Here is a 27907-nt window from a genome sequence, read left to right on the forward strand (position 1 = left end):
CAGAATTTTAGTCTATGAGCTGTTTGATCTTAATACATGTAAGAAAAACAATGAGAGGGAATTGACAGCAGGTAATCTTAACAGCATTAGGGAAGTAGATGATGAAATGTCAGATAGTGAGCAATTTATGTTTAACTTATGGGTTAACAGTATTGCCACTAAGGATGATGAAAATTTCAGAAAGGTAACACTAGATATATGTGAAACTTTGTATCCAGAATGGTGGCATATAATTAAGTATCACATTGCACAAATGTTAGGAGATAAATATAAAGGAGAGTACAGCCGATAGATACACATAAAACACATAAGTGTTTTATGTGTATCTATCGGCTGTACTGAGCTGAGGTAAGTACTGGCCAGCCCCTCTATCTCTTTGTTAGTATTTGTTTCACATCTCATATGAGATTTTCCACTAATCATTTAAATATAAAGGAGAGACACACAATAGCACAAATGAATGTAGTTGGATTAATGAAATATTCAGGAATAGTAATCATGCCAAAGAAAATGTAATTAGGGGCATAAAAGCATATAACTATGGTAGTAATGATACAAGGAAGGACACCAGAAAGGGAGATGGATTTATTGAAATTGAAGATGACTTATTACATGAGAATGTTAATGAAAAATTTGACTTTGATGTAACCAGTCCGTTTATTGATGTACATATAGGATCATGGAAAGGAAAGTGTTTAGTGGACACAGGGAGTCAAATATCTGGGATATCAGAATCATTAAGTAGAAAACCGAAAACTAATAAGGATTTTGTTGAGTTACCTATAGTAGGAATTAAAATAAGAGGTGCTAATGGGAGGCACAGTAAATCAGTAAAGAGTCAGGCTTTTATTGATTTTGAAATTGAAGGAGTATCATGGTCACATGGGCGTATTGTTATTCTCAGAGGATTTTATCCTAGGCATATTTTGGATAACAAAAGTAAGTGCAGCATTTGACTGGGTAGGACAGAAATTAATGATGACTCTACCAATGGTGAAGTCATTGCTACGAGACTTCTTACGTCAAATGTGTCGTTTATGAATAAGACTGAACAGTATTGAATTTACAAAAGAAGGTAAGTACATCGAAAGTTACGTCACAGATTTGGATACAGATGAGATAGAGTTTGAAAACTTGGTAAATGAAAAAGTAGCCAAAGCTAGAGAACTAAATGAGAACCAAAAGCAAGTCTTGAAATTATTTTTGTGGGAATATAGTGATGTATTTAGCAACATACCAGGTAAAGTAATTGGATACCAATGTACTTTGCAGTTGAAGTCACAGTAAACTTTCTTTACAAAATTATATGGAATTCCAATCTCGGAAAGGGTAGCAGTGGAGAAAGAATTACAAAAGATGGGAGTGTGTGAAATCATTGAGACAAGTATAAGCCCTTATAATAATTCCTTTGTCATTTTAAATTAATCTAATGGACAAGTCGAATTAGTACTAGATTCCAGACAGTTAAACAAATGTTTATACAGAGAAACTGACCACCCAGAGAACATCGATGTGTTGTATAAATTTAAAAAATACCAATTACGTCAAGCCTTGACCTAACTTTGGGTTTTCATCAAGTACCTCTTGCAATTAGTTCTAGAAAGCACACTCCTTTCTTATACAACAGGAGATGTTACCAATATTGTGTAGTACCTTTCAATTTAAACTCATCAGTCACAGGATTTATAAGAGCACTAGATTATGCACTTGACCATGAAGTGGTGTCAGAATTAACCATTTATGTAAATGATATATTAGTGTCAAATCCAAGTTAGGAGGATTATTTGAAGTAGTTGAAAAAGGTGTGTGATCAACTCAGAAGAGGAGGAATGATGTTAAAACTAGAAAAATGTGAATTTGGTGTGTTAGAACTCAAATTTTTAGGTCATGTCATTACTAAGAAAGGGATAAGTGCAGACCCTGAAAAAATAAAATCTATTGTAAACTTTCCATTTCCTAGAAACTGAAAACAGTTGAAATCTTTTTACAGAATCTGTGGATTCTATCGAAAATATATAAATGGACAATGGCTTAATGTAACATGTTTAAGCAACTTAGAAAAAATACTATGTGGAATTGGTCCAAAGAGTGTCAGAAATCATTAGAGAAAATTACAAATGAACTTTGTAAGAACAATCTTTAACACAGACCTGATTTTAGTTTACCATTTTGTTTTCACACTGACAGTAGTGATTACAGGTTAGGAGCAGAACTATTTCAGGAGAAAGTTGTGACTGGAAAAAATCTTCATTGTACTATTACATTTGCCAGCAGAATGTTACTTAAACATGAGAGAACTTACACAGTTACAGAAAAAGAATTACTCGCAGTACACTGGGTGTTTACAAAATTTAAAACATACCTGTTAGGACAAAAGATAAAAGTGTATTCAGACCACAAAGCTTTAAGTTATTTACAGGAGTGCAGACTATATGATAACAGATCAACCATGTGGGTAATGTTTATGCAACAGTTTGATTATGAAATTGTGTATATTAAGGGGTTAGAAAATGTAGTAGCTGACGCTTTATCCAGGTTACCAGTAGGAGGAGATGAGGAAATCTTTGATCAAGAGAAAGAAAAAGAATTTAAAATAAGATACACGAAGGGAATCCAAGATGAAAAGTGCATAAGGATACTATTCCTAATTGGAAATAGGTTAAGGAATGTTTAGGCAAAAGAGGGTATGATAAACTTGACAAATACTATAAGGTCTTTAAGGGAACACACTTTAGAAGAACAGATGAGGACTCTGGCAAGTTAATAAAGTAAACCCATGAAAGTTATGGTCACTGTGGCATACAGAAATGCATACAAAAGTTACAAGAAAACATCTACTTTTATAACACAGTAAAAAAGGTGAGGAATGAAATATCAACATGCAACAAATGTCAAGAAGTAAAGTAAGTAACAGAACATGTCAGGGAGAAATGCAGAACATTATTCCGGATAAGCCATTAGATTTAGTAGCTGTAGGCTTTTATGGTTCTTTACTTAAAAGCAAAGGTGGTCACTGTTTTATATTCATCATTGTTAATGTATTTTCCAAATTAATTAAACTTTATCCTGTTCGAAATGCTACAAGTAAAGAGATCATTATAAAAATTGAAAGAGAGTACTTCAAGAGTGTAGGGAAACCAAAAGCCATATTATCTAATAATTGTTCACAATTTGTTTCAAAAACCTGGAAAGCATTCATGGAGGGGGGGGAAAAAAAAAAAAAAAAAAAAAAAAAAAAAAAAAAAAAAAAAAAAAAAAAAAAAAAAAACAACCATCTTGATATCCATGTACAACCCATCTTCAAACACAGCAGAAAGGTACATGAGAGAAATAGGGAGACTCTGCAGGATGTATGTAGTCACAAACACCCTAGTTGGGCTGACCATGTAAACAACTTTGAGGACATCATGAACAGCTTATAGCACATCTGCACAGGATTTTCACCATACGATATTACGTTTCATCTCGGACCAGCGAATCTATTTCTGAATTAATAGACTTTCCACAATGTGCCTTAATATCAATGAAAGAACGAGAAGAGATTGTAAAGAAAACCATGAAGAAACTAGTTGAAGCTAGGAAAAACAGACATGATAGAAAAATAAAGGCTACCACATTCAGAGTAGGTGACCATGTCTCAGTGAAATCCCATGAACAATTGAAATTACTAATAGCAGAAATCAAGCAGTTTTCTGATATTTACATTGGGCCATTTGAGATTATTGAGAACCCCCACCCAAATGCATACTGATTAGTATATCCCAAGTTGAGAAAGCTATTTGGTCTTAGGAATGTTGTTTCTTTGAAGCCGTATATTGAGAAAAGGATAAATTGAGCCTACAAACATGCTTTTATCTGGTAGGAATTTTACTGAAAATACGAAATGTTGTGAGATTCGGTCACACTAACAAATTACTATTATCATGTAACATATCTCATGCAAAATAATTTTGCATCTAGACTGATTGTCACTTAATTCTTTAATACCATTAGATTTCACGATTCCGGTGTGCTTGTTTAAGTACTTGTACACAATATAATGAATTGCAAAATATGTAAACTTGATAAATGAGGGAGGTTAATTTAATGATGATGCTAGGAGACAATACATGTCACCCAACCCAACAGTCTGAGAATAGCAAATCTCATTTTTTTTTTAAATCTTGTTCATTCACTTAAACAGACTGTAATGCTTATAAAATATGTTCTATAGTTAATAGAATATACTTTCTTGTACACACAAGTGTGCTTTTGTGTTATATCATGCTCACCATGAATAACCATTTTTATTCGGCTGTGTTGATCACACAACACAGATACTTTATGTTGGCTTATTTCACCTCTCGATCTTGATATCTATCACATAATCTACAAGATGCCCCGTCCTCACAGCTTTACTTCTGCCAGTACCTCGGACGCGGCATAGCACGCACTGAATGAGACCGACCACGTAATAAAATTCGCCGACACGGAAGTTCTGGCTGTAGAGAAGCATTATCACACGCGCTTGTTCAGAGAAGCTGTAGAAATACAAAAACACGCGAACAGTTTGAACAAGAAAGAGGAAAGCCTTAAGGTAAACTGATCCTGGCTTCCCGTACTACAGCGAACGACCGTCGCAGGTAGCAAGAGGAGAGCCGCACCGGAAATGACCGCGGAGAAGCCCTCGGATGTTGGCGCGCCAGGTACATTTAGTCTGCGCCCGCGAGCTCGGCTCCAGTTCACCACCGGCAATGGAGGGTGAAGCTTTGACAATGCCAGCCACTCGTGCTGGTGAAACGTCAGAAAAATCATTAGATGAACGTCGGCCGAAGAACCCGAGACAGAAGCCAATAGGCAGTTTGTCAACAAGTGGCCACGAAAGCCTTAACAATTTTGTAGTACCTCGTCTCCTACCTTCCAAACTGCTTCGTGCTTGGGTAGCTCAGTTGGTAGAGCACTTGCCCGTGAAAGGCAAATGTCCCGAGTTCGAGTCTCGGTCCGGCACACAGTTTTAATCTGCCAGGAAGTTTCATATCAGCGCACACTCCGCTGTAGAGTGAAAATTTCATTCTAGATAATCTACAAGGTTCACGAGAGAACAGGATTGTTGAACTGAAATACTTTTGTAACATCAGTAATGATATAGGAGTTACTGCTATGTTTATTCTAATATGAGAAAATGTTTTAACTTCGGTATTATTTTATAGTAAATTTCTGGGCAACAAATTGATATTTGTGTTTATGTAATTTATGTTGTAAGACAAAGGAGGGAATCAACGGGGGATGTAAGAATGAACAATTTACTAGAGTTGTGATAGGAGGGGGGGAGAAAGGTTGTATATCAGCCAAGACAGTGATGCAATTTCTTCATCAGACTGACAAGTGGACCAGGGGACACTTCTAAGTCCTGGTGGGCTATTGTAACGTAATTGACCATCGGAAATAAAAAAACTGTGTGTTCTGCCTTATGACAGGTCTTGTCATGGGTGAAGCCGTGTCAGAGGGGTCCAACCGCATGAGCGTCTAGGGAAATGATTCTAGTGGTGGTTCCCCATTGCCTTCCACTGATGAGGATGAAATGATAATCAGGACAACACAACATCCAGTCCCTGAGGAGAGAAAAATCTTCGACCCAGCCGGGAATCGAACCCGGGCCCCTTGACGCGCTGACAACTCGGCTATCGGGGCAGACAGTCGGAAATAAGGTTTATCTAAAGCGAAGAGTATGATATCCATAGCAAAGCGTCTATAGCTCTCAGCACTATGGGACTTAACACCTGAGGTCATCAGTCCCCTAGAACTTACAACTACTTAAACCTAACTAACCTAAGGACATCACACACATCCGTGCCCGAGGCAGGATTCGAACCTGCGACCGTAGCGGTCGCGCAGTTCCAGATTCAAGCGCCTAGAACCTCTCGGCCACACCGAGCAGCCCATAGCAAAGAGTTGAAGTAATTTCATGTGGTCAGCATGGCCGTCTGTCATGCTAACGGGCTGGGGTTCGATTCCTGGCTGGGTCGGAGATTTTCTCCACTCAGGGACTGGGTGTGTATGTATGTTTAGAGAGTATAAGGTCAGAAGACCAAAGAAGCTAAGAAGTGGGAATACCCGCAACTTCTGGACACAAGCTGGCTTGCCTGCCACTTCTTTTTCAGTCTTGGAGGAAGACAGTTGTGCTTTTGTAACTAGTGATGTATAACAGAGTTAAATAATCAATGTTGATAGTAAAAATGCTAAGAAGTGCAAACTTACATAGCAAATAGTGTAGTTTGGAACAAAAAGTTTGAATAGATATATTGTTTAGCAAAAAGTATTTCCAATCCGGTGGAGTTTATTTAAACAGAAGTAAACCCCCTAGACAAATGATATCTGCAGTTATTGGGTATGTAATCTTTCTGCAACTACTAACAAATTTGTGCTGGGACTGGACTTATTATTCATATACAAATAGCTTATTGAATGGAAACCAATAATTCGTGGTGAGAGTGCTGTCCTACCACACTATACCACGTAAGGTTCTATAAACGATTCTTCATTTATTTAAGAAACCAGTAAGATAACAACCAGTACAACGTGAGACAGGAAATCCTAACTTAATCCATGATCAGTATTGCCAACACAACTTCCAACATTTAGCTCCGCTATGCAATTACGATACAACTTCTACTAGGTTGTGGCAGGAACAGAAAAGCAGGACAGTCGAGACGTAGGTCCCTAGCCGTCATTTTTTCTTGCACCACTCAGTCTCATCTGTTTGCATATATTTCTGATGTAGTGTATGCAGCAATAATATTGATCATCAATCTTTTAAATTCAAACACAGAGTCTCTAAGAATATACGTGGTAAAAATCAAGGGAACACTGACCATTTCCACTAGTGAGCTCTTCTTGGCTGGCAACTTGTTATGTCACCCAACACTCTGCACAGTCACCACACCACACTAAAGTCCATTCAGCATGAGCAAGTTTCTGGTCAAAAGCGATTACTCGACGTGTGTGTGCCTTTTGTGTCCTTGTGTAAAGCAGCAATCAAACACAATGTGAATGTGTCTATGAAACCACTGACCTATTGACTGCGCAGAGACAAGGAACTATGGTAGCATCTGGTAACTACGAAGTTACAACCTATTTTGATCGAGCCCACTCCTATTATAGAAACAGATTTTGTACTTTCACAGGGTATATAGGCGCATGAGAAAAGAAAATTCCCAGATTTCCCAGTTAAAAATTCACTTTCTCTCAGATGAAAATGCACTTTTTCCATGTTCAGTGACAGTATACTTTTTCTCGGAACTGTAGAACTTATCAATCCTTTGAGTGGGTATGGTTTTACACACCGGCGTAGAATTTCCCAGCACTTTTGTAAGCCAGTCATGCTCATGTCACGTGATCACGCCAGCCAATGACAGCAAATATTGAGAGCATAGGACACGTGATGTAGTCAGCCAATAGCAACATCACTTGTAAATGGCATGAACACACAAACAGGAAAAGTTATGGTTTAAGTTAATATACATAGTGTTGCTACAAGGAAAGAAAAGCTTTCACATACAATATTGCTCTTTAAGATTAATAAGCTGCAAGAGACACTAAGCTTTCACATATAATGTTTATCTTTTTTGCGTGTGTTACACTTTAAAGATACATCACACAAATTTTTAACAACACGGGGTAAATTTCATCTTCTGGGCTCGAAATTATTCTAAATGGTCATCCTCAAAGAGTTGATTTTTAAAAGAGAGTCAAACACTCTATGATTTAAGAAATTCATCGTACATTCTCGCACGTAGTTGATCTTGTGTTAAAGGAAATTTACTTTGGAAGTAACACTTTTCAAACAACCATTTGCAATATTGTCCCGCAACCTGTTAGAAATAGGTTCATTTCAGTAGTTGCCAGAGAGAGACAGGTAACAGACGTCACCACACTTGCGCAGCTATGACGGCGCAGGAACCCCATATGACCGTACGTGTAAGAAATTAAAAGATCTTACATTATGCCATAAAAGAAACAAGACATCAGGGGATACTCCAAGAGCATTGGAATTTCTTGAACCATACTAAAATGCATAATTTGGCTTAAAGTGCACATTCGTATGTCCAAATTCAGAAGTAAATTTTCTTGGAGTACCGGTACTCTATTATATCGTGTTTGGTTCTTTATTATAGCATAATGCTGTACATACCAGAAGATGAAAACGTGCACCTGAAATGCAGTGAACAGTTGAGACTAGCCAATAGTGTGGAATTAAACACTTCGTTTCAAATAAATTGATTCGCTCAGTGGAAAAGATTAACAAAAGCCAAATTTCCTTAGCGAACCGACAAAAATAACTTCATTGTTCTGCAAGGTGGAAATACAATAAAATCTGAAACTAATAACATATTTTAGCCTTCTGCAATTATGTGAATGTATTTTAATTCACTTGATATCTCCCGGCCACAGGAATCTGTTAGGTTTTCATTTGACGTGAGAGCAATAAAAGAAGAGGAAACACCAAAATCACTACACATAAACATGGGTCACATGAAGACTCCCCACCTCCCCACTACAACTCAGACTGCTCTGTGTATCAGCCCTGGATCAACTATATTCCTCTGTCTCTGCGCAGTCAATAGGTCAGTGGTTTCATAGACACATTCACATTGTGTTTGATTGCTGCTTTACACAAGGACACAAAAGGCACACACACGTCGAGTAATCGCTTTTGACCAGAAACTTGCTCATGCTGAATGGACTATATGTTAGATTTGCAGTGCACATCTTTCTGAAGAGTCTGATACACAAAACGTGTGTTCAAGGAACTGTAAGACATGTTATTTGTGCCAAATTGCAGTGCCACTCCTCTTCACACAGCATTCTTCTATCGTACATCACTGTATTTCGCTCTGTGGAATTCAAACGTGTAATATTTTGTAATGGGTGCCATCAAACTATATTCAGGACAATAGAAATTAAAATGTGCAGTGATACCTCTCCTGCTCAGATTTTGGTCGGTTTGACATCTTGCCCCTCTTAAAAAAAACTTGCAATTAATACTGGATGAGATTATTTGTAACTGGGAGAACAAGAACTCTTCAGAAATTTGCACTCTTTGTTGCCTATTAGCTGATAACGTACTGTTTTGTGTAACATAAAATTAAATATAGGATACATAAAAGCAGTAAAGACAAGAGACAGGCAAGACAGTGCACATTTCTTCAATCCTTAAGTCCTAGCATTTTTTTTTTCTCTAATCTTGCTACAGCTTTGCGTGACATGCATTCCTTTCTGGGAAAGGACCTATTACCTCATCAAAGTTTGTCAAACGTTTTGCTACTTGAAAAATCGAAATATCATTGCATAATACAAAAACAACTGCTAATACAAATAGTACCCTCAACTGGTATGATTTCTCGATTTGATTATGTCTATTTTGTCACTGTCTGCTAGATGAAACGAAATAGGCCTGTCTAATATTGCAGCAATTGTAACACACCCCTAATAAACAAGCCTGTCTTGGCACAAATGGTCATTTTTATAGCACGAGAGAATATAATTCACGAAGTACCAATATTATAGGCCTATTAGGCTTACTAAAAGCAAAGAGTTTTATGTTAGTAAATGATTCATATTTCATTCATACACTAGCTTCTCAAGCATCAGATCAAAAAGTAATAGTATGAAATTTTTATATAAAATTGGAATCTTCATATTCTTCCATAATTTGTGTGATGTCCATTTCCTCTCCTTCCTCGTTCTAACAAACACTCTTGTGACCGTTAATTCTGTAACTAGTCCTACCAGTGTCAAAACTTGTTCTCCGGTTAACTTCACTAACCCTGCCACAATCACCAGTTTAGTTATCCCGCACTTATTCTCTGGTTAGACGTTATTACGTTTTCCACACTACTCCCAGAATAGAACTTAAGCCGCTGCTAGCTGGGGACTACCTTACAAGTGTAGTGGTCTGGCCAAAAATTTTCTGTTAAAATTTCATTTTCTTGGGTACTCGGAGAAGATAATATGTAATCTTTCTTCCCTGTTATTCCTCTTAGTCGTTTATTTCCACTCTTTTAGTCTGAATCTATGGATTTTGCTAGTAATTATAACAAGGCTGATCATTTACAAATCCAGTCAACCACATAAACAGCGATTGGCATTCACCTGTTCCGCTTTATTCCACTCACCTCGTATAGCCCTGTCCCCTTTTGCCTGCAGGAATGTTTATTTCTAGATGCAATGGGGATTCCCCTGGCAGAGACATGATGTACACTATGCATGCATTCAGAAATCAACTTAGAATTTGTTCAAAAACCAACAGGGATGTGTTTCATAATCACATGAATAATCAATAGACCAATGTGCGCTGGATGCTAGGAGCTTTCTGAAACGAGGTCTTTTTCCTCAAGAATATGAATTTGGCATCCCCCTCCCCTCCCCTGAAATTGCCGCCTGAGGCAGATACCCCAGTTTGCCCCCCAGCCCCTAGATCCGGGCTTGTTACGCACGTGTGAATCTGGCAGCTTAGGGGTGACTGTAAACTTTTTCTGGGTAGCATCTGGCTGCTTGCTGCTCTTTCTTATAAAGCTAACTGTCACACTTCTGTAGCCAGAAGCGGGAGAAGCTACTGGTCATACGCAACTCAACTGTGCATGCGCATGAGCTCGCTCGCAATTGCTCAAACGAATCTAATGTAAGCAGTTGTGACATCACGCTCATCAGAGGCAAGTTGTTGTTATGAAGCATTGCTACAGTCTTCCTAAAGCCTTTGACACTTTTGCTGTTGTATGAGCACTGTGTTTTGTTGTTATATATGGCGCATTTCCTTTGCGACTTAAGTATTATTTTCGTTCTCTTTCTCTCGTTCACGTTTTGTTGCTGCAGTATTATTCTGCAGTGGCGAGATACCGTAATATTCTTTGTTAGAGTATTGGTTCTTACCAGTCAAAGTTACAAAAATGTAACTGAAAACTAAAACGATGAAAAATTCCCAGAATTCTTAAAAATTCCCAGGTTTTTTCCTGTTTTCTCCCAGATGAAAAAATTCCTGGGTTTTTTCCTGTTTTCACCAGGATGAAAAAATTCCTGGGCTTTTACAGGATCTTTCAGTTGTCCCGGGTCGAATACACCCTGTTTCATGTCTTCTCAATCTTTTTATGTTGTTTGCTTTGTTTTCATGGCACAATGAAAAGTCACACAAGCTTCTGATATTTTTGTCCTACCTACTAGTGATCTCCTACACGAGAGATGAAATATCTAGAAGCAAAAAGCATTTACATTTTAAAGAGAATAAAAACGTGAATAGATAAACGTATGTTGAAGAAAATTATTTCAACAGTGAAAAAGTCAGAATTAACAGATGAGAAAAATAATTTTCGTTGTCACTTGGGACTTACCTAGAAAATAAGTTACATAGGATGAAGCAAAAGGTCACTATTTACGGTGTTCTACATACTGTCTGATGTGTTTGCAAGGACATATTTTCCTGAGCAAATGCCTGTATATGTTCTGAAACATTTGGATGACACTTTTCCTATTGTTTCAGTTCTTAAGAGCCTAGAGAATTTACCACATGACTTCTGGCAAGAACTTAGACAATGTATTTTACTTGGATAATTAATAAACTCTGTCATAGTTTGTTCTTACTTTTTGTTACTATATTTCGATTTTTCCGTAAAAAGAATAGTCCCTACTAACCTCATTCTCACCATTCAGATGCCAAACTACACAGCAGACAGCTATCACAACCCTGGCAATTTTAGTGCCGACATCTAAACAAAAATGACCACTGGAAACAGACGAGAGTCAGTATAGGAATGAAATGCCAGGGGTGCTGCAGTAGACGTGCTTGTCTAGAGTAGCCAATTGAATAAAGAAAGTCGGTTGTGTAAAAGGGGCTTAACACACACAAAATGAGCTCGATTGCTGGATGTGTGGAGAGAGGTAGTGGCCCTTCAATGACAGGAGTGCAAGTAAGGGTGAAGGCATTTTGTGAAGTGCTGAAAATACACTTTCTGTACGGATCATGTGCTGCAGCAGAGATGTCACATAGAAATAGAACAAGGGTTTGGCGAAAGCACAAGCCTTTTGTATTCAAATCTGACACAATACAGCTGCAACAACTACATCACTAGTCATGTATATACTTTGGACCACACACTGTAGATCGTAAAGATCGGCAGCAATGATACAAGGCATGAAGCAAAACTGTAGCGCCTGAGCTTCCTTTGAAATTCACATTTTGCACTGTGTACAGAAATTAACAACTCCACATGTTAGATTCTGACGTCTTTCACTGTACTTCACAGTTCTCGGTTCATTCACCATGTTCATCAATTTTTCCTTTTTTCTGGTTAAGTGCAAAGGAAAGATCTCTCAAAAATATGTGTTTTGTCATATAATTTGTGGTCACAGCATATCGGAAAACAGCTTGATTACCTTGTATCCTGACACCAATTTCAATTTTTTGAAGAGTTTTTCCTTGCTGTTACATATCTGATTTTTTGAGAACTGACGACATTCATTACCACAAATTCATGCATATACAGTCTACAGTACATTTAATTTCCTTCACTTATACAGATTTAATTTAATGTATTCGAGAGGCTTACGATTTTTAATCATATATGGCAATTATATATGTTTTTGCTCATATTTTTGGGTTTTTAACGTTTTCCTCGATCTTGCACTTTCCTTGGTTTTGCATTTTTTAAGTTGGGACTGCACGAAAACATAAAACAGGGGTTTCACTGTAACTATGCAATTCTTTTGTATTTGTAGCGTTAAAAATGAATGAACAAAAATAACAACTCAGCATTTGCCAAAGATTAACATCAACACAGTTTATATGTGAAGTCTTCTAAAATGTTTGTGTAATGCTGCTGCATGTCTAACGTCATCCAAAAGCGTTTAGGGTTAACTCTGAGTAAGATTTCCATTAGAAGGTGGAACGCACGTTAATGTAGCTACATATAGTTTTGAGATTGAATAGCTTCAGGAGACACAAGGTTTTGCGGAGGAGGCGGAGGGGGGAAGCAGCACTGCAGCACACTGGTTTTTTAAGTCAGGAAGCTTTGAGAGAGAATTTGAAAACCTTTTTTTGCCTTTCTACACCAACTGCAATTAATTACTGTGGCACTGTCTTAGCCACAATTTAAAAAACAAATACTTCATCTATGCTGCTGACAATGAACAACGGAGTAGACACGCAAGAAGAAAATTTATTTTTAATGTGGTCTGGCAGTTGAAGCTAACATGAAACCATGACGAACTTACCTACCAAAACTACAGCAGAATTGACAATTTCTCAATTTTTGACAAAGAAATTTTGTGATTTGAAATTCTTATAATATTATCCTGAAACAAAAACTATTTCAAAAGTATATAACACGCCAATATCTTATTTGAATGTGTAGAATGTATTTTCCTTAGTGTCTCATGATGACAAATCTTTGAAAATGAAATAAAATTTCTAATTAGGTATTTGAAGAAAGAGTTGTTGTGAAAACTAATGTAAAAGCAACAAAATGTACATCTATTTATTAAATGGGGAAGAACTGGAGCAATAAATGACATTCTATTTCAAATTTATCTACTATTCTTAATGCTTTTTATTCACAAATGACAAATATTTTTATTTGCCTAAATCAATAATGTTTCCAATAAATATTTTTGTTTGTTATTCACAAATAATGAATTATAGTTTTTATCTGTATCTTCTTGCACAACTAATAAACAGCCAATTAGTTCCAAAATGCAGCGTTTATTAAAACCCCTTATTCACGGTTTCAATGTTTGTATAAACTACTTCTTAAGAAAAAAATTGTGACAATCGAATTACACGCCATGGTACATGTGCATTAGAAAATAGGTGTAAAGCATAGCCATTTATAAAATTTTGCCTCCATAATAATTAAAACATGCACAACATGATGGTTATCATTTCGTATTTCCTCATCAATGAACAGCTAGTGCACTGGAGATTAAATTTTACATCTGACTGAAGCCTTTCAGCTACATTATAACATACCTCTCCATTTCAACATACCTCTGTCATACAGTGAAATCCAGTTGTCAATATTTCTGAAGAGAACATATTTATAAATGTTGAAACCATGGCAGAGAGATTTTAATAAACCTTCCATTTTGCAACTAACTGGCTGCTTACTGTTACTACACGACATCAGACAGAGTTGAAGTAAACATTGAAATTCTCTGGCTTGCACCTTCAAACTAGACAGACAATAATGATTAAACATTTTACTTTATTGCCAAAAATATTTCCTGCTCGTAAATATGATGGTGAAAACTGTATTACAACCCCCCCCCCCCCCCAAAAAAAAAGAGAGATTAATGAAGAACAGAAGCAGCTGACATAAGGTCTCTTACGTCACTTCTGGCACTAATGCTATGAGGCAGAATGTGGATTAAATGTGTAAGACAACAACACTAATGGAAGAAATTAGACAGACAGACAGACAGACACAGAGAGAGAGAGAGAGAGAGAGAGAGAGAGAGAGAGAGAGAGAGAGAGAGAGAGCTATGACCACATCAAAAGGAGCCTGTCATGTCAAGCATCACATTTCAATCAAATTAGGAAACAGGATACTGGACAGCTGGAGACAAATTCTTTTGGTTTCGGAATGGGCCAACTGTCATTGTTGTTGTTGTCGTCATCGTTGTCAGTCCAGAGACTGGTTTGGTGCAGCTCTCCATGCTACTCTATTCTGTGGAAGCTGTTTCATCTCTGAGTAACTACTGCAACCTACATCCTTCTGGATCTGCTTTGTTTATGAATCCCTTGGTCTCCCTCTATGATTTTTACCTCCACACTGACCTCCAGTACTAAATTGGTTATCCCTTGATGCCTAAGAACGTGTCCTATCAACTAATCCCTTCTTCTAGCCAAGTTGTGCCACAAATTCCTCTTCTCCCCAATTCTATTCAGTACCTCCTCATTAGTTACGTGATCAACCCATCTAATCTTCAGCATTCTTCTGTAGCACCACATTTCGAAAGCTTCTATTCTCTTCTTGTTGAAGTTGTTTACCGTCCATGTTTCACTTCCATACATGGCTACACTCCATACAAATACTTTGAGGAACGACTTCCTGACACTTAAATCTTTACTCGATGTTAACAAATTTCTTTTCTTCAGAAACGCTTTTATTGCCATTGTCAGTCTACATTTTATATCTTCTCTACTTTGACCATCATCAGTTATTTTGCTCCCCAAATAGCAAAACTCCTTTACTACTTTAAGTGTCTCATTTCCTAATCTAATTTCCTCAGCATCAACTGACTTAATCTGACTACATTCCATTATCCTCACTTTACTTTTGTTGATGTTCATCTTATACCCTCCTTTCAAGACACTGTCCATTCCATTCAATTGTTCTTCCAGATCCTTTTCTGTCTCTACCAGAATTGCAATGTCATCAGCAAATCTCAAAGTTTTTATTTCTTCCTCATGGATTTTAATTCCTACTCCAAATTTTTCTTTTGTTTCCTTTACTGCTTGTTCAATATCCCGATTGAATAACATTGTGGATACGCAACCAACCTGTCTCACTCCCTCCTCAACCACTGCTTCCCTTTCATGTCCCTCGACTCTTATAACTGCCGTCTAGTAACTGTACAAATAGTTAATAGCCATTCACTCTCTGTATTTGATCCCTGCCACCTTCAGAACTGCAGAATATTCCAGTCAACATTGTCAAAAGCTTTCTCCAAGTCTACAAATGTAGGTTTCCCTTTCCTTAACTTGTCTTCTAAGATAAGTCATAGTGTCAGTATTACCTTGCATGTTCCAACATTTCTACAGAATCCAAACTGATCTTCCGCAAGGTCGGCTTCTACCAGTTTTTCCATTCATCTGTAAGGAATTTGTGTTAGTATGTTGCACCTGTGACTTATTAAACAGAGTTCGATAATTTTCACATCTGCTGACACCTGCTTTCTTTGGGATTGGAATTATTACATTCTTCTTGAAGTGTGAGGGTATTTCACCTGTCTCATACATCTTGCTCACCAGATGATAGTTTTTTGTCATGGCTGGCTCTCCCAAGGCTATCAGTAGTTCTACTGGAACGTTGTCTACTCCCAGGGCCTTGTTTCAACTTAGGTCTTTCAGTGTTCTGTCAAACTCTTCAAGCAGTATCATTTCTCCCATTTCTTCATCTACATCCTCTTCCATTTGCATAGTACTGATCTCAAGTACATCACCCTTGCATAGACCCTCTACGTACTCCTTCCATCTTTCTGCTTTCCCTTCTTTACTTAGAACTGGTTTTCCATCTGGGCTCTTGATATTCATACAGGTCGTTCTCGTCTCCAAAGGTCTCTTTAATTTCTCTGTAAGCAGTATCTATCTTACCCCTAGTTCTATATGCCTCTACATCCTTGCATTTGTCCTCTAGCCATCCCTGCTTAGCCATTTTGCACTTCCTGTCGATCTCATATTTGATATGTTTGTATTCCTTTTCACCTGCTTCATTTACTCCATTTTTATATTTTCTCCTTTCATCCATTAAAGCCCGTATCTCTTCTGTTACCCAAGGATTTCTACTAGCCCTTGTCATTTTATCTACTCGATTCTCTGCTGCCTTCACTATTTCATCTCTCAAAGCTACCTATTCTTCTTCTACCGTTTTCTTTCCACCATTCTTGTCAACCGTTCCCTAATGCTCCCCCTGAAACTCTCTACAACATCTGATTTTTTCAGTTCATCCAGGACACATCTCCTTAAATTCACCTTTTTGCAGTTTCTTCAGTTTTAATCTACAGTTCATAACCAATAAATTGTGGTCAGAGTCCACATCTACCCCTGGAAATGTCAAACAATTTAAAATCTGGTTTCTAAATCTCTGTCTTAACCATTATATATCTATCTGAAGCCTTACAGTGTCTCCAGGCCTGTTCCACATATATAACCTTTTTCATGATTCTTAAACCAAGTTAAGTTATGCTCTGTGCAGTATTCTAACAGGCAGCTTCCTCTTTCATTCCTTATCCCCAATCCATAATCACCTAGTACTTTTCCTCCTCTCCCTTTTCCTACTACTGAATTCCAGTCTCTCATGACTATTAATTTTTCATCTCCCTTCACTATCTGAATAATTTTTTTTTTATCGCATCATAAATTTCTTCAATCTTTTCATCATCTGCAGAGGTAGTTGGCATATAAACTTGTACTACTGTGGTACGTGTGGGCTTTGTGTCTATCTTGGCTACAATAATGTGTCCAATATGCTGCTTGTAGTAGCTGATCCATGCTCCTATTATTTTATTCATTATTAAACCACCCTGTATTCTCCTAGCCAGAAGTCTTGTTCCTCCTGCCACTGAACTTCACTAATCCCACTATATCTAGCTTTAACCTATCCATTTCCTTTTCAAATTTTCTAACCTACCTGCACGATTAAGAGATCTGACATTCCACACTCCGATCTGTAGAATACAGGTTTTCTTTCTCCTGATAACAACTTCCTCCTGAGTAGTCCCCCTCGAGATCTGAATGGGGGACTACTTTACCTCCGGAATATTTTACCCAAGAGGATGCCATAATCATTTAACCATAGAGTAAAGCTGACTACGAAGTCCTTCGCGATGGAGTTCTTGCATAAAAAGTTCTCAGTTTACTTCCCACGTCAAATTTGGATAAAATCCCAAGCTATCAATGACTACCTCCATCACCTTCGTCAGGGGTAAAACTGACTGTCGTAGACCGGTGAGGCTTCCGCTTTTATAAGCAATGGACGGCTTCTCATTGGCTGGATGACGTCACAGTGAAAACAGAACAGATCAAGAGGACCAACACATCGTGCGGCTACCATTCTGTGGTGCAACGACCAGCAAGATCGGCAGAGTCCTGAGCCGGCAGGGAATCATACCAGTGTTCCGGCCACCCACGAAGATTAAGGAAATGTTGCGACCTGTGAAAGATAATCTCGGCCTGAGAGTACCGGAAATTTACAGCATTCCTTGTGACTGTGGCAAAAATTACGTGGGCCAGTCTATAAGAACTGTTGCCGATCGCTGTGTGGAACATCAGCGTCACCGGAAATACGGGTATCTTGAAAAATCAGCGGTGGCTGAGCACAGTTTGTTAAATAAACATAAAATTTTATTCGATGAAACAAGAATACTGGCTCACGCTTCAAAGTATTGGGACTCTGTCATCAGGGAAGCAGTTGAAATTACACTTTGCGAAAATAATTTCAACAGAAACTCCCGATATGCACTCAGCAATGCATGGAAGCACGCAGTTGATAAAGAAAGAGCACAGAGGGCGACTTCATACATTCCTTGCCGTTCTCTGCCTGTTGCAATGGATGGCGCTGCAAGCAACATTGGGTAAAGCATGCAAACAAAATCTATGGACATAGAGGCCGCCATCTACGTATGCGCTGTTTTCACTGTGATGTCATCCAGCCAATGAGAAGCCGTCCATTGCTTATAAAAGTGGAAGCCTCACGTGCCCACTACAGTCAGTTTCACCCCTGACGAAGAAGATGGCGGTAGTCATCGAAAGCTCGAGATTTTATCCAAGTTTGACGCGGCAAGTAAACCGATAACTTTTATGCATAGAGTAAAGCTGCATGCCTCAGGAAAAATTACAGCTGCAGTTTCCCCTTGCATTCACCTGCTCAAAGTACCAGCACACAAAGACCAGTTTGGTTAATGTTACAAGGCCAGATCAGCCAATCATACAGACTGCTGCCCCTACAACTACTGGAAAGGCTGCTGCCCCTCTACAGGAACCAAATGTTTGTCGGAACCTCATGTTTGTCTGGCCTCTCAACAGACACCCCTCTGTTGTGGTTGCACCTATGGTACGGCTATCTGTATCGCTAAGGCATGCAGGCCTCCCCACCAATGGCAAGGTCCATGGTTCATGAGGGGAGACATGCACGTCCGAATTCGTAGCCCGAGATTCCTATTTTAATACTAGGATGTTGACACACTATTAAAGCGGAGCGTTATGTACACTTGGAATTGCAGGTCTCGTTAGTGTAGAGATTCCAGTCTCCCCCTACCTCTTCCCCCCCCCCCCCCCCCCCCCGCCTTGTGTCACACAGCATTTTAGGAGGCAATTTTATGTGCAACCACCACAAAAACTGGGAAAATGTTTTCTGTGCTGCAATTAGTTTCGATATGTTATTTTAAGATTCTAGTCCACCAGAGATGACATGCTGACAGAACTAGAGGCCTTATGGCTGTTGTACATAAAACTGAGCTTCCATTTTCACATATATACTCGAGGTGCCTGTTTTCACACTATAGGGAAGTGCAATATATGGTTGCAAAGTTATTTCTTCTTAAACTGATTAGATTTTACAGTACCAAAAAAATTTTTTTTTTAATACTGTAAATAAATGTGATGTCAATAAAATCATGTAATTAATGCACATATTTTCAGCATAATTTGTAAAAATATGAAATATGGATAAACTGAAGAAAATACAGCACTTCGGAAGTAGGCTGTCCCACACTAATACCATAGCTAATAACAATGTATGACCGAGACTAACTAGGAGGGAAGCCACCAGAACTGACTGGTAAAAATGACATCAAGATTGGTCGTAAAATAAAAATATTTTTTTCTGTCTTTGCTATGGCTGACACAAGCATAAACATAATGGTTCAAACAAATACGAGGCCCAAAAACTTGATAGAATCTTTACACTATTCCAATACAGATGATTCACTTCGTCCCACACAAATACTTTGTTGCTCTAGCGTTCTAGAAACATGTATATGTACATATAACGCATAATTATGAAATTAGTCAAATTACCATGAGCTAAGCTCATCTCTCTCTCTCTCTCTCTCTCTCTCTCTCTCTCTCTCTCTCTCTCTCACACACACACACACACACACACACACACACACACACACACACACAGTGGTAATCTGTTCTATATACTGTATATTGAAATTTAATACAGAAGATGTAGTGGCTTGCAAATGCAACAACATAATGGAATAGTGAAGAACTAATTTATCAGTATCTCCTACTAATGTATGTTACTAACAACCAGTTGTTCTCAAAACTAAGAATTCCTATGTAGACTACAAAAGAAAGAAAGGAGGACTGGCAAAACAATCTTTCCACCTTATAATTTATAAGAGAAGCACTAAAAGCCAAAACACCACAAAGCATACAGACCTTATCAGATTTAGTTTTCCCAATGTGAGAAGGCGGAGCATTCCTGATTTGTCGCAATGCTTGAAAGTTAGGAGGCTGTTTTAACAAAAGCAGCATGCACAAGAAAACCATGCACAAACATTAACTGAAGAGAGAACTTGCATAACAGAACATTCACGCACTGAATGCTTTTCTCAGTACAACTATTCCTTATATAAAACAAACAAACAGACATACATTTGTTAGAAAGATATGTAATTCATGAAAATGAATAAACATTTTTACATATATAGAATAAATTAAATGAAACTAAATCAAAGAAAAAAATTGTAAGTCTTGTTCCGACACAAATTTACTGGGTCTGAAAAATGTACGTATTATAAAATACATTACGTCGCAGAAAATGGGGATTAAAACTTTTTCTCATTATTTTCAAGTTTCTTCACATTCATCGCTCTTGATCTTGCTGCTTGGTGTTAGTGGAACTCACCATTGTTCTTCCCGTCCAATCAAATTCTCCGTCATCCACATAGCCTTTCCGTTCAAAGAGATCCTGGAATAATTTTCTAAGGTACTCATAGTCGGGAGTTTCAAAGAAGTCCAGCCTTCGTACATAGCGCAAATACATCGCCATTTCCTCTGAAAGTAAAATGGCAGTGTGATTAATGGTAATTTTGCTTAAAGAAAACGACGAGTGATGTCAAAATTTATAAAGGAATGGACTAGATTCATTCTAAAAGGTATCTATGACTAGGTGTACAATGCTTAAATATATCTTAAATGCGGCATGATTACCACTGTTGCTTGGGGGGGGGGGGGGGGGGGGATAAAGAAATACGATACAGATGCCAAAGGCCTGAAACTGTAAATTCCCTTGAAAATACTAGCACTGTGAGAGAGGCTCTGTGGAGTTGTGGATGGGGGGAGGGGGGAGCTATGGCAAATTGATGGATGGATAGGTGCAATAAGATGGTACAAATGATAGTGAATTTCCATAAAAGTTTGGTTTCCAGGTTTCGACACAATCTGGCATGTGGGTACATGACCAAGAAGAAAGAATTTAATCAGATCAGTTTTGTTTAAAATAATAAATTTTGGGAAGCAAGGGGGGACATGCGGGAGGGGAGGAGATAGTTGAACAAATGAAATATCACAGTATACTACAGTTACACTTACAAGGGGGTGGACAAAAATATGGAAACACTAAAAACACAACACATTACCCTGCCTAATACGATGCAGGAAAACTGTAGGCATTTAATGCAACTTACAGTTGACTCTGAATGTACAAATGCAGGTCCTGTTTGATTTCATCCTGAAAAATGTTGTCAAGTCCAAGTAATGATGAAGGCAGATAATGACCATGCACTTCTTTCCAAAGCAGACAAAGAAGTTCAATAATATTGATATCTGGTGACTGAAGGGACCAGGGGAGATGCAAAAATTCATCTTCGTGCTTGCAAAACCATTCCTGGACTACGTGAGCTGCGTGAACAGGGGCCCTGTCGTCTTGGAACACAGCATCACCTTTATGGAGTAAACATTATGCCATGAGTTGGTTACATAATACTTATCAGTAATGTGACCTTGCAGAGTACCATCAGGCCCATGGAATACCACAATACGACTGACCACATCATCGCCAAACCCACATGTTTCACTCCTGGGGAAGGAAGGTAGAAACAATGTGAACAAGACCCATCCCACCAAATTACTTTCTTCCACACTGCCATAATATGGTTTTATGGCTTTGGCACCTGTTTTTGTTGTTACGGCAATTTGTATCATTGGTGAGTGGTTTTGAAATTCCAGCTCATCCTGAAATTCCCTTCTTATGGAGTTCCCTTCATGTTGTTTTCATGCTGACAGGGTTTGTGAGTGTGATAGTTTAGTTTTGGAGATACTTTTGCAGCTGTCGTCCTCTTTATATTTCTTCTCTATCCTCTTCAATGACCATCGGTCACAATCGCTCTGCACACACTTTTGTCCACACTGTGACTGCTATTTTTTCCGATTTCATCGTACGCAGTATAAATCTTCAATATAATGCCTCTTGAAACACCACACACAAAGCACTTTCTTTGTTACAGAGGCACATACCATATGGTCACTCACAATTCACCCACATTCAAATTCAATTGTCTCTGATATAATGCTCTCGCTGCTACACAGAACACACTTCTGACCACAACTGACACCTGTAATACATTGTAGACACTGCACAGATGCCATTCATGGTCACATACAACAGCACAATCTGAAGGCTTGGTTACCATCTGTATCTATGTTGAAACATGCGCTAGTCCTAGTGTTCCCATATTTTCATTCAACCTCTATGTTCTTAAACTGGAGCAATGATTCGTCAGTGTTAAATGCAATGGTACTAAAAGAACTAAGTCCTTGATTGTTTGATTAGGAAATAATTATGAAAATGTTAAAACTACAAGAAATATAGAATCAAGTGTAATGCTGCAGATCTTTTGATCACTCCAAAAAAAGATCAAAATTCGTAAGCAATGTTGGTGCACACATTTGCTAGTGTGCACGCTTCTCAAATAAATTTACAAACCCAATCTATGTTTCCATATTCCTGTTTGTTAGTAACTAAACATGCTAACAACACAAGATAACACTACAACTTGTTTCACATCATGGTTAAATAATGAGAAGTCAAAAAGAAAAACACTGATAGCACCATGCAGATATGCGTAGTACCTTTGGGTGTTTCCTAACCCCTCCCCCCTCAACTAAATGGAAACCTTGCATTACTGAAAAGTCCCCCACAACAGTGGGAATACAATCTGCTCTCCTCCCTGTTTCGCTTGGCTCATACATAAAGTAACAAGTGGTAAGGTTAATTACTGAAATAAAGCAAAATGCTCTCTCTACATCTACATTCATACTCTGCAAACCACTCTGTTATTAGTGCTTCTTCCCTGTGAAATTGTGTATGGCGTGCTGGAAGAAGTATAATACACCAGTTTGCAGTTTTTTATGACACTCCCATCTGTCAAACAAACCTTTTACCATTTGTGCTGCCTTCTCTGTACAGCTTCAATATTCCATTAGGACTATAGGACTCTCTGGTATAGACCCAAAACACTTTCATACTATTCTAGGATGGGTCACTTTTTCCCCTTTTTTCTTTTTTAGTAATCTTCCTCATAGGCTGATTATATTTTTTGCAGTATCCTACCAATAAATTCGTTTCATATTCTCACTTACAGTAGCACCCATATATTTCACCGGCACCCATTGATATTGTTGTCATACAATACTACATTTCTGCGTTTTATGAACTGCACAGTTCCACATTTCTGAACATTTAAAGCAAGCGTCCAAAACACACTGAAATCTTACCAAGAAGGACACTGAAAGATTTGAAAGCAAATAAGTCACCAGGTCTGGATTGAATCCCAGTTTGGTTTTACAAAGAATACTCTACAGCACTGGCCCCTTACCTAGCTTGCATTTATTGCTAATGTCTCGCTCAGCATAAAGTCCTTGGCGCATTCAATACCTGTACGCAAGAAGGGTAAAATTACAGACCAATATCCCTAACTTCAGTTTGCTGCAGAATCCTTGAACACACACTTGTTTCAAATAAAATAAATTTTCTTGAGACTGAGAAGCTTATGTCCATGAATCGGCACACTTTCAGTGCATCACTCATGTGAAACTCAGTTTGCCCTTTTCTTACATGATATACTGCGAACTATGAATGAAGAGCAACAGGCAGAGTCCCTGTTTCAAGATTTCCGGAAAGCATTTGACACAGTGCCCCATTGCAGATTGTCGCAGTTCTGGCACGTTTCTTGGTAGAGGAGGTTTAAACACTGAATCTTTCACTTAACCCCACAGAAAGAAATCACATGGGGTTAAGTCGGGAGAGCGTGGAGGCCATGACATGGATTGCTGATCATGATCTCCACCACGACCGATCCATCGGTTTTCCAATCTCCTGTTTAAGAAATGCCAAACATCATGATGGAAGTGCGGTGGAGCACCATCCTGTTGAAAGATGAAGTTGGCGCTGTTGGTCTCCAGTTGTGGCATGAGCCAATTTTCCAGCATGTCCAGATACACGTGTCCTGTAACGTTTTTTTTCGCAGAAGGAAAAGGGGCCGTAAACTTCAAACCATGAGATTGCACAAAACACGTTAACTTTTGGTGAATTGCGAATTTGCTGCACGAATGCGTGAGGATTCTCTACCGCCCAGATTTCCATATTGTGTCTGTTCACTTCACCATTAAGAAAAAATGTTGCTTCTTCACTGAAAACAAGTTTCGCACTGAACGCATCCTCTTCCATGAGCTGTTGCAACCGCGCCGAAAATTCAAAGGGTTTGACTTTGTCATCGGGTGTCAGGGCTTGTAGCAATTGTAAACGGTAAGGCTTCTGCTTTCGCCTTTTCCGTAAGATTTTCCAAACCATCGGCTGTGGTACGTTTAGCTCCCTGCTTGCTTTATTCGTCGACTTCCGCGGGCTACACGTGAAACTTGTCCGCACGCGTTCAACCGTTTCTTCACTCACTGCAGGCCGACCCGTTGATTTCCCCTTACAGAGGCATCCAGAAGCTATAAACTGCGCATACCATCACCGACTGGAGTTAGCAGTTGGTGGATCTTTGTTGAACTTCGTCCTGAAGTGTCGTTGCACTGTTATGACTGACTGATGTGAGTGCATTTCAAGCACGACATATGCTTTCTCAGCTCCTGTCGCCATTTTGTCTCACAGCGCTCTCGAGCGCTCTGGCGGCAGAAACCTGAAGTGCGGCTTCAGCCGAACAAAACTTTATGAGTTTTTCTACGTATCTGTAGTGTGGCGTGACCATATGTCAATGAATGGAGCTACAGTGAATTTATGAAATCGCTTCAATCATTTGTAATATTCAACACACAGCAATAGTCATACTGATGACTGCACAACCACTGCATGCAGAAGTAATCACCACAGTAAGTTCAATGGCCATCAGAGATGGTAAGCAGTTGATAGTGGTTAGCTCTGACAGCATCAATCAAGTCACCATGAATATTCAGCTAGTTAACTTCACCAAGTTAAAGGTATTAGAGGACTATCTTACACAGACACTGGAAACAGGTATCTATACCAACATTTAGTACCTCACAGTACTTAATATAACAGACCATAGTTACTCTCACAGCCCATTTGCAAATAGTATAGAAAAGCCAATATACTACATACACACTATCACGTACTATAAGGCGGCTTGTTAAGTGCAGCTGTAAAATATATTACAACTGTGTAATGTTTATCTAATTGCATGTAAACTGAGGCTAAAATAACATTACTGGATATGACTCACCTAAAAAAAAAAAAAAAACTATCATCCACAGTTTGGTCAAGGTTGGGACAAGAAAGGGTGAGATGGGGCAGCCTATGTTGAAAATATATGTGAAACAAAGAATAATCACCTGGGTGACCCTCACAGAGCACTTCAATTGGTGTGGCTCTCTTTGTGTCACCAATCTTTTGGTAGCGCTCTTTAAGGGTATCAGCTTTCAGCCCTTGCCAAGGAAGGCTTCCTCGGAGAAAGTACATGAACATATGACCCAAGGCTTCAAGGTCATCTCGACGACTTTGCTCTGAAATAATAGTCATTAATAGAAAACAATTTTTATTTTAAATCAGAAAAGGGTAAACTGCATATTGTTTATTTAACAGACATAATAATGTATGTTTTTCATTTATCAGTTCCTCCAATAATAAAAGAAAAAAAAATTAACACTAAGTGCACACAGTGACAAAAATCCAACGAACTTGTTAAAGCATAAGCTTGATCACGTTCTGTAACTAACTGTAAGATATTTTCTAATAAATACTGCTTAATTCAGAACTAAAGAGGATGAATGTTTCTTTTTAGGGCTCATGTTCGTGTAAATGATTAAGTCTAATATATATATATTAAAGCCAAATTATTCTGTATTCTTACCACACAATCGAAATTAATTAATGGAACTTATTTCACATTATCTGAACTATTTTAATAATGTAATTGAAAAGAGAAAAAGTAGTTGTTTGTGTCTCTGCAGTCCAGAAAAAGAAGCAAACTCTATGCTTGTGTCTATCATCAATTATGACTGATTATTTTCATTGATAATCTTCGGTGTTTTTGAAATGGGCAGGATGGATTGATCATAAATTTTCCTATCCCACAATGAAAAGGTCTGTTGCACACAACAAGGCGTCATGAAATTAATGAGTGCCTCTCCCCGTCTCTCTCCCCCACTCCTGTGTGTGTGTGTGTGTGTGTGTGTGTGTGTGTGTGTTTGTTGGGGGTGGGGAGCTGCGAGATAAGGTATGTTGTTAAAATTGAAAAATCTAAACTTCTGTATTCCGTCACAACTAAGGAACTACAATATTAGTAATTATTAAATTTAGTGTATCAAAGTAAATAATTATAAGAGTGAATATACAGGGCGGTCCATTGATAGTGACTGGACCAAATACCACATGAAATTAGCATCAAACGAAAAAATAAGAACAAAAAATTTGTTCAAGCATGACAGGGGAAAACAGATGGCGCTATGGATGGCTCACTAGAAGGTGCTGCTATAGGTCAAATAGATTGAAACTGCATTTTTTTAAATAGGTACCCCATTTTGTAATCCATATTTGTCCAATATGTAAATGAATATGGATGTTTGATTTGGAACATTTGTTTCGCTTTGCGATGGATGACACTGTAATATTCCAACGCTTATAATATGTTACAACCATTTAGATGAACAGTTGGTAACAATGTGGTTTTTTAAATTAAAACACACAAAGTAGTTACATTTGGACTTTATTTCTGTTGTTCCAGTGTGATATATACATTTACTTTTGTGACCTCTTATCAAATTATGGGAATGCACGCTGTTACTGCATGAGCAACTGTAATAGCCTCATTAATGTAATAAACGCTCAAAATGATTTCCCTCAACTCAAATGCATTTGGCAATATGTGTAATGAAATTCCTCACAACAGCGAGTAGATTGTCTTCAATAATTGTTGCACATGCATTGACAATGAGCTGACACGTTTTCAAACACTGTCAGTGGATCACAATAACAAATATCTTTCAATTTTCCGCAAAGGAAGAAGTCCGGAGATGTAAGGTCCAGTGAACGTGCAGGCCATGGTATGGTACTTCTACAACAATCCACCTGTAATTAAATATTCTATTTAATGCCACTTCAACTGCACGTGTGCTATGTGCCGGACACCCATCATGTTTAAAGTACATTGCCATTATGTCACAAAGTGGAATATCTTGCATCTGTGTCTGTATGTGTGTGGATGGATGTGTGTTACCCTACGGTAATTCTTTCCGCTCCCGGGATTGGAATGACTCCTTACGCTCTCCCTTAAAACCCACATCCTTTCATCTATCCCTCTCCTTCCCTCTTTCCTGATGAAGCAACGTTGGGTTGCGAAAGCTTGAAATTTGTGTGTGTGTGTTTTTTATTGTGTCTATCAACATACCAGCGCTCTCTCGTTTGGTAAGTTGCAGAATCTATGGAGGGTGGTGGTGGTGGTGGTGGTGGTGGTGGTGGTGGGTGGAGGGGGGGAGGGGTAGGGGGGAGGGGGGGGAGTGTGTGTGGGGAGAGAGATATGAGCCAGCATATTTTACCGTTCAGTATCTTGTGTGAAACTTTTTCAAGTTGTTAAACTGAAATTATTTTTTTCGAGCTATATTTCAAAATAATATTCCCAATACACTAATTTCATAGTATAGATTGAAAAGACCAAGATAAAAGAAAATCATCATGTGGCAACTATTCTT

At 38.4% G+C, this 27907-nt stretch overlaps 1 protein-coding gene across 1 annotated transcript in view; it reads right to left on the minus strand.

Annotated features, from left to right (window-relative positions):
- LOC124805383 (casein kinase I-like) overlaps positions 1 to 27907 on the minus strand; it is a 321183-nt gene that overhangs the window by 37305 nt on the left and 255971 nt on the right. Inside the window, 2 exon segments of the mRNA XM_047265945.1 lie at positions 20607 to 20755; positions 25553 to 25723. Coding sequence (XP_047121901.1) covers positions 20607 to 20755; positions 25553 to 25723 — 320 coding nt within the window.

The sequence above is a fragment of the Schistocerca piceifrons genome, chromosome 7 (assembly GCF_021461385.2).
Source record: "Schistocerca piceifrons isolate TAMUIC-IGC-003096 chromosome 7, iqSchPice1.1, whole genome shotgun sequence".
NCBI classification, from domain to species: domain Eukaryota; kingdom Metazoa; phylum Arthropoda; class Insecta; order Orthoptera; family Acrididae; genus Schistocerca; species Schistocerca piceifrons.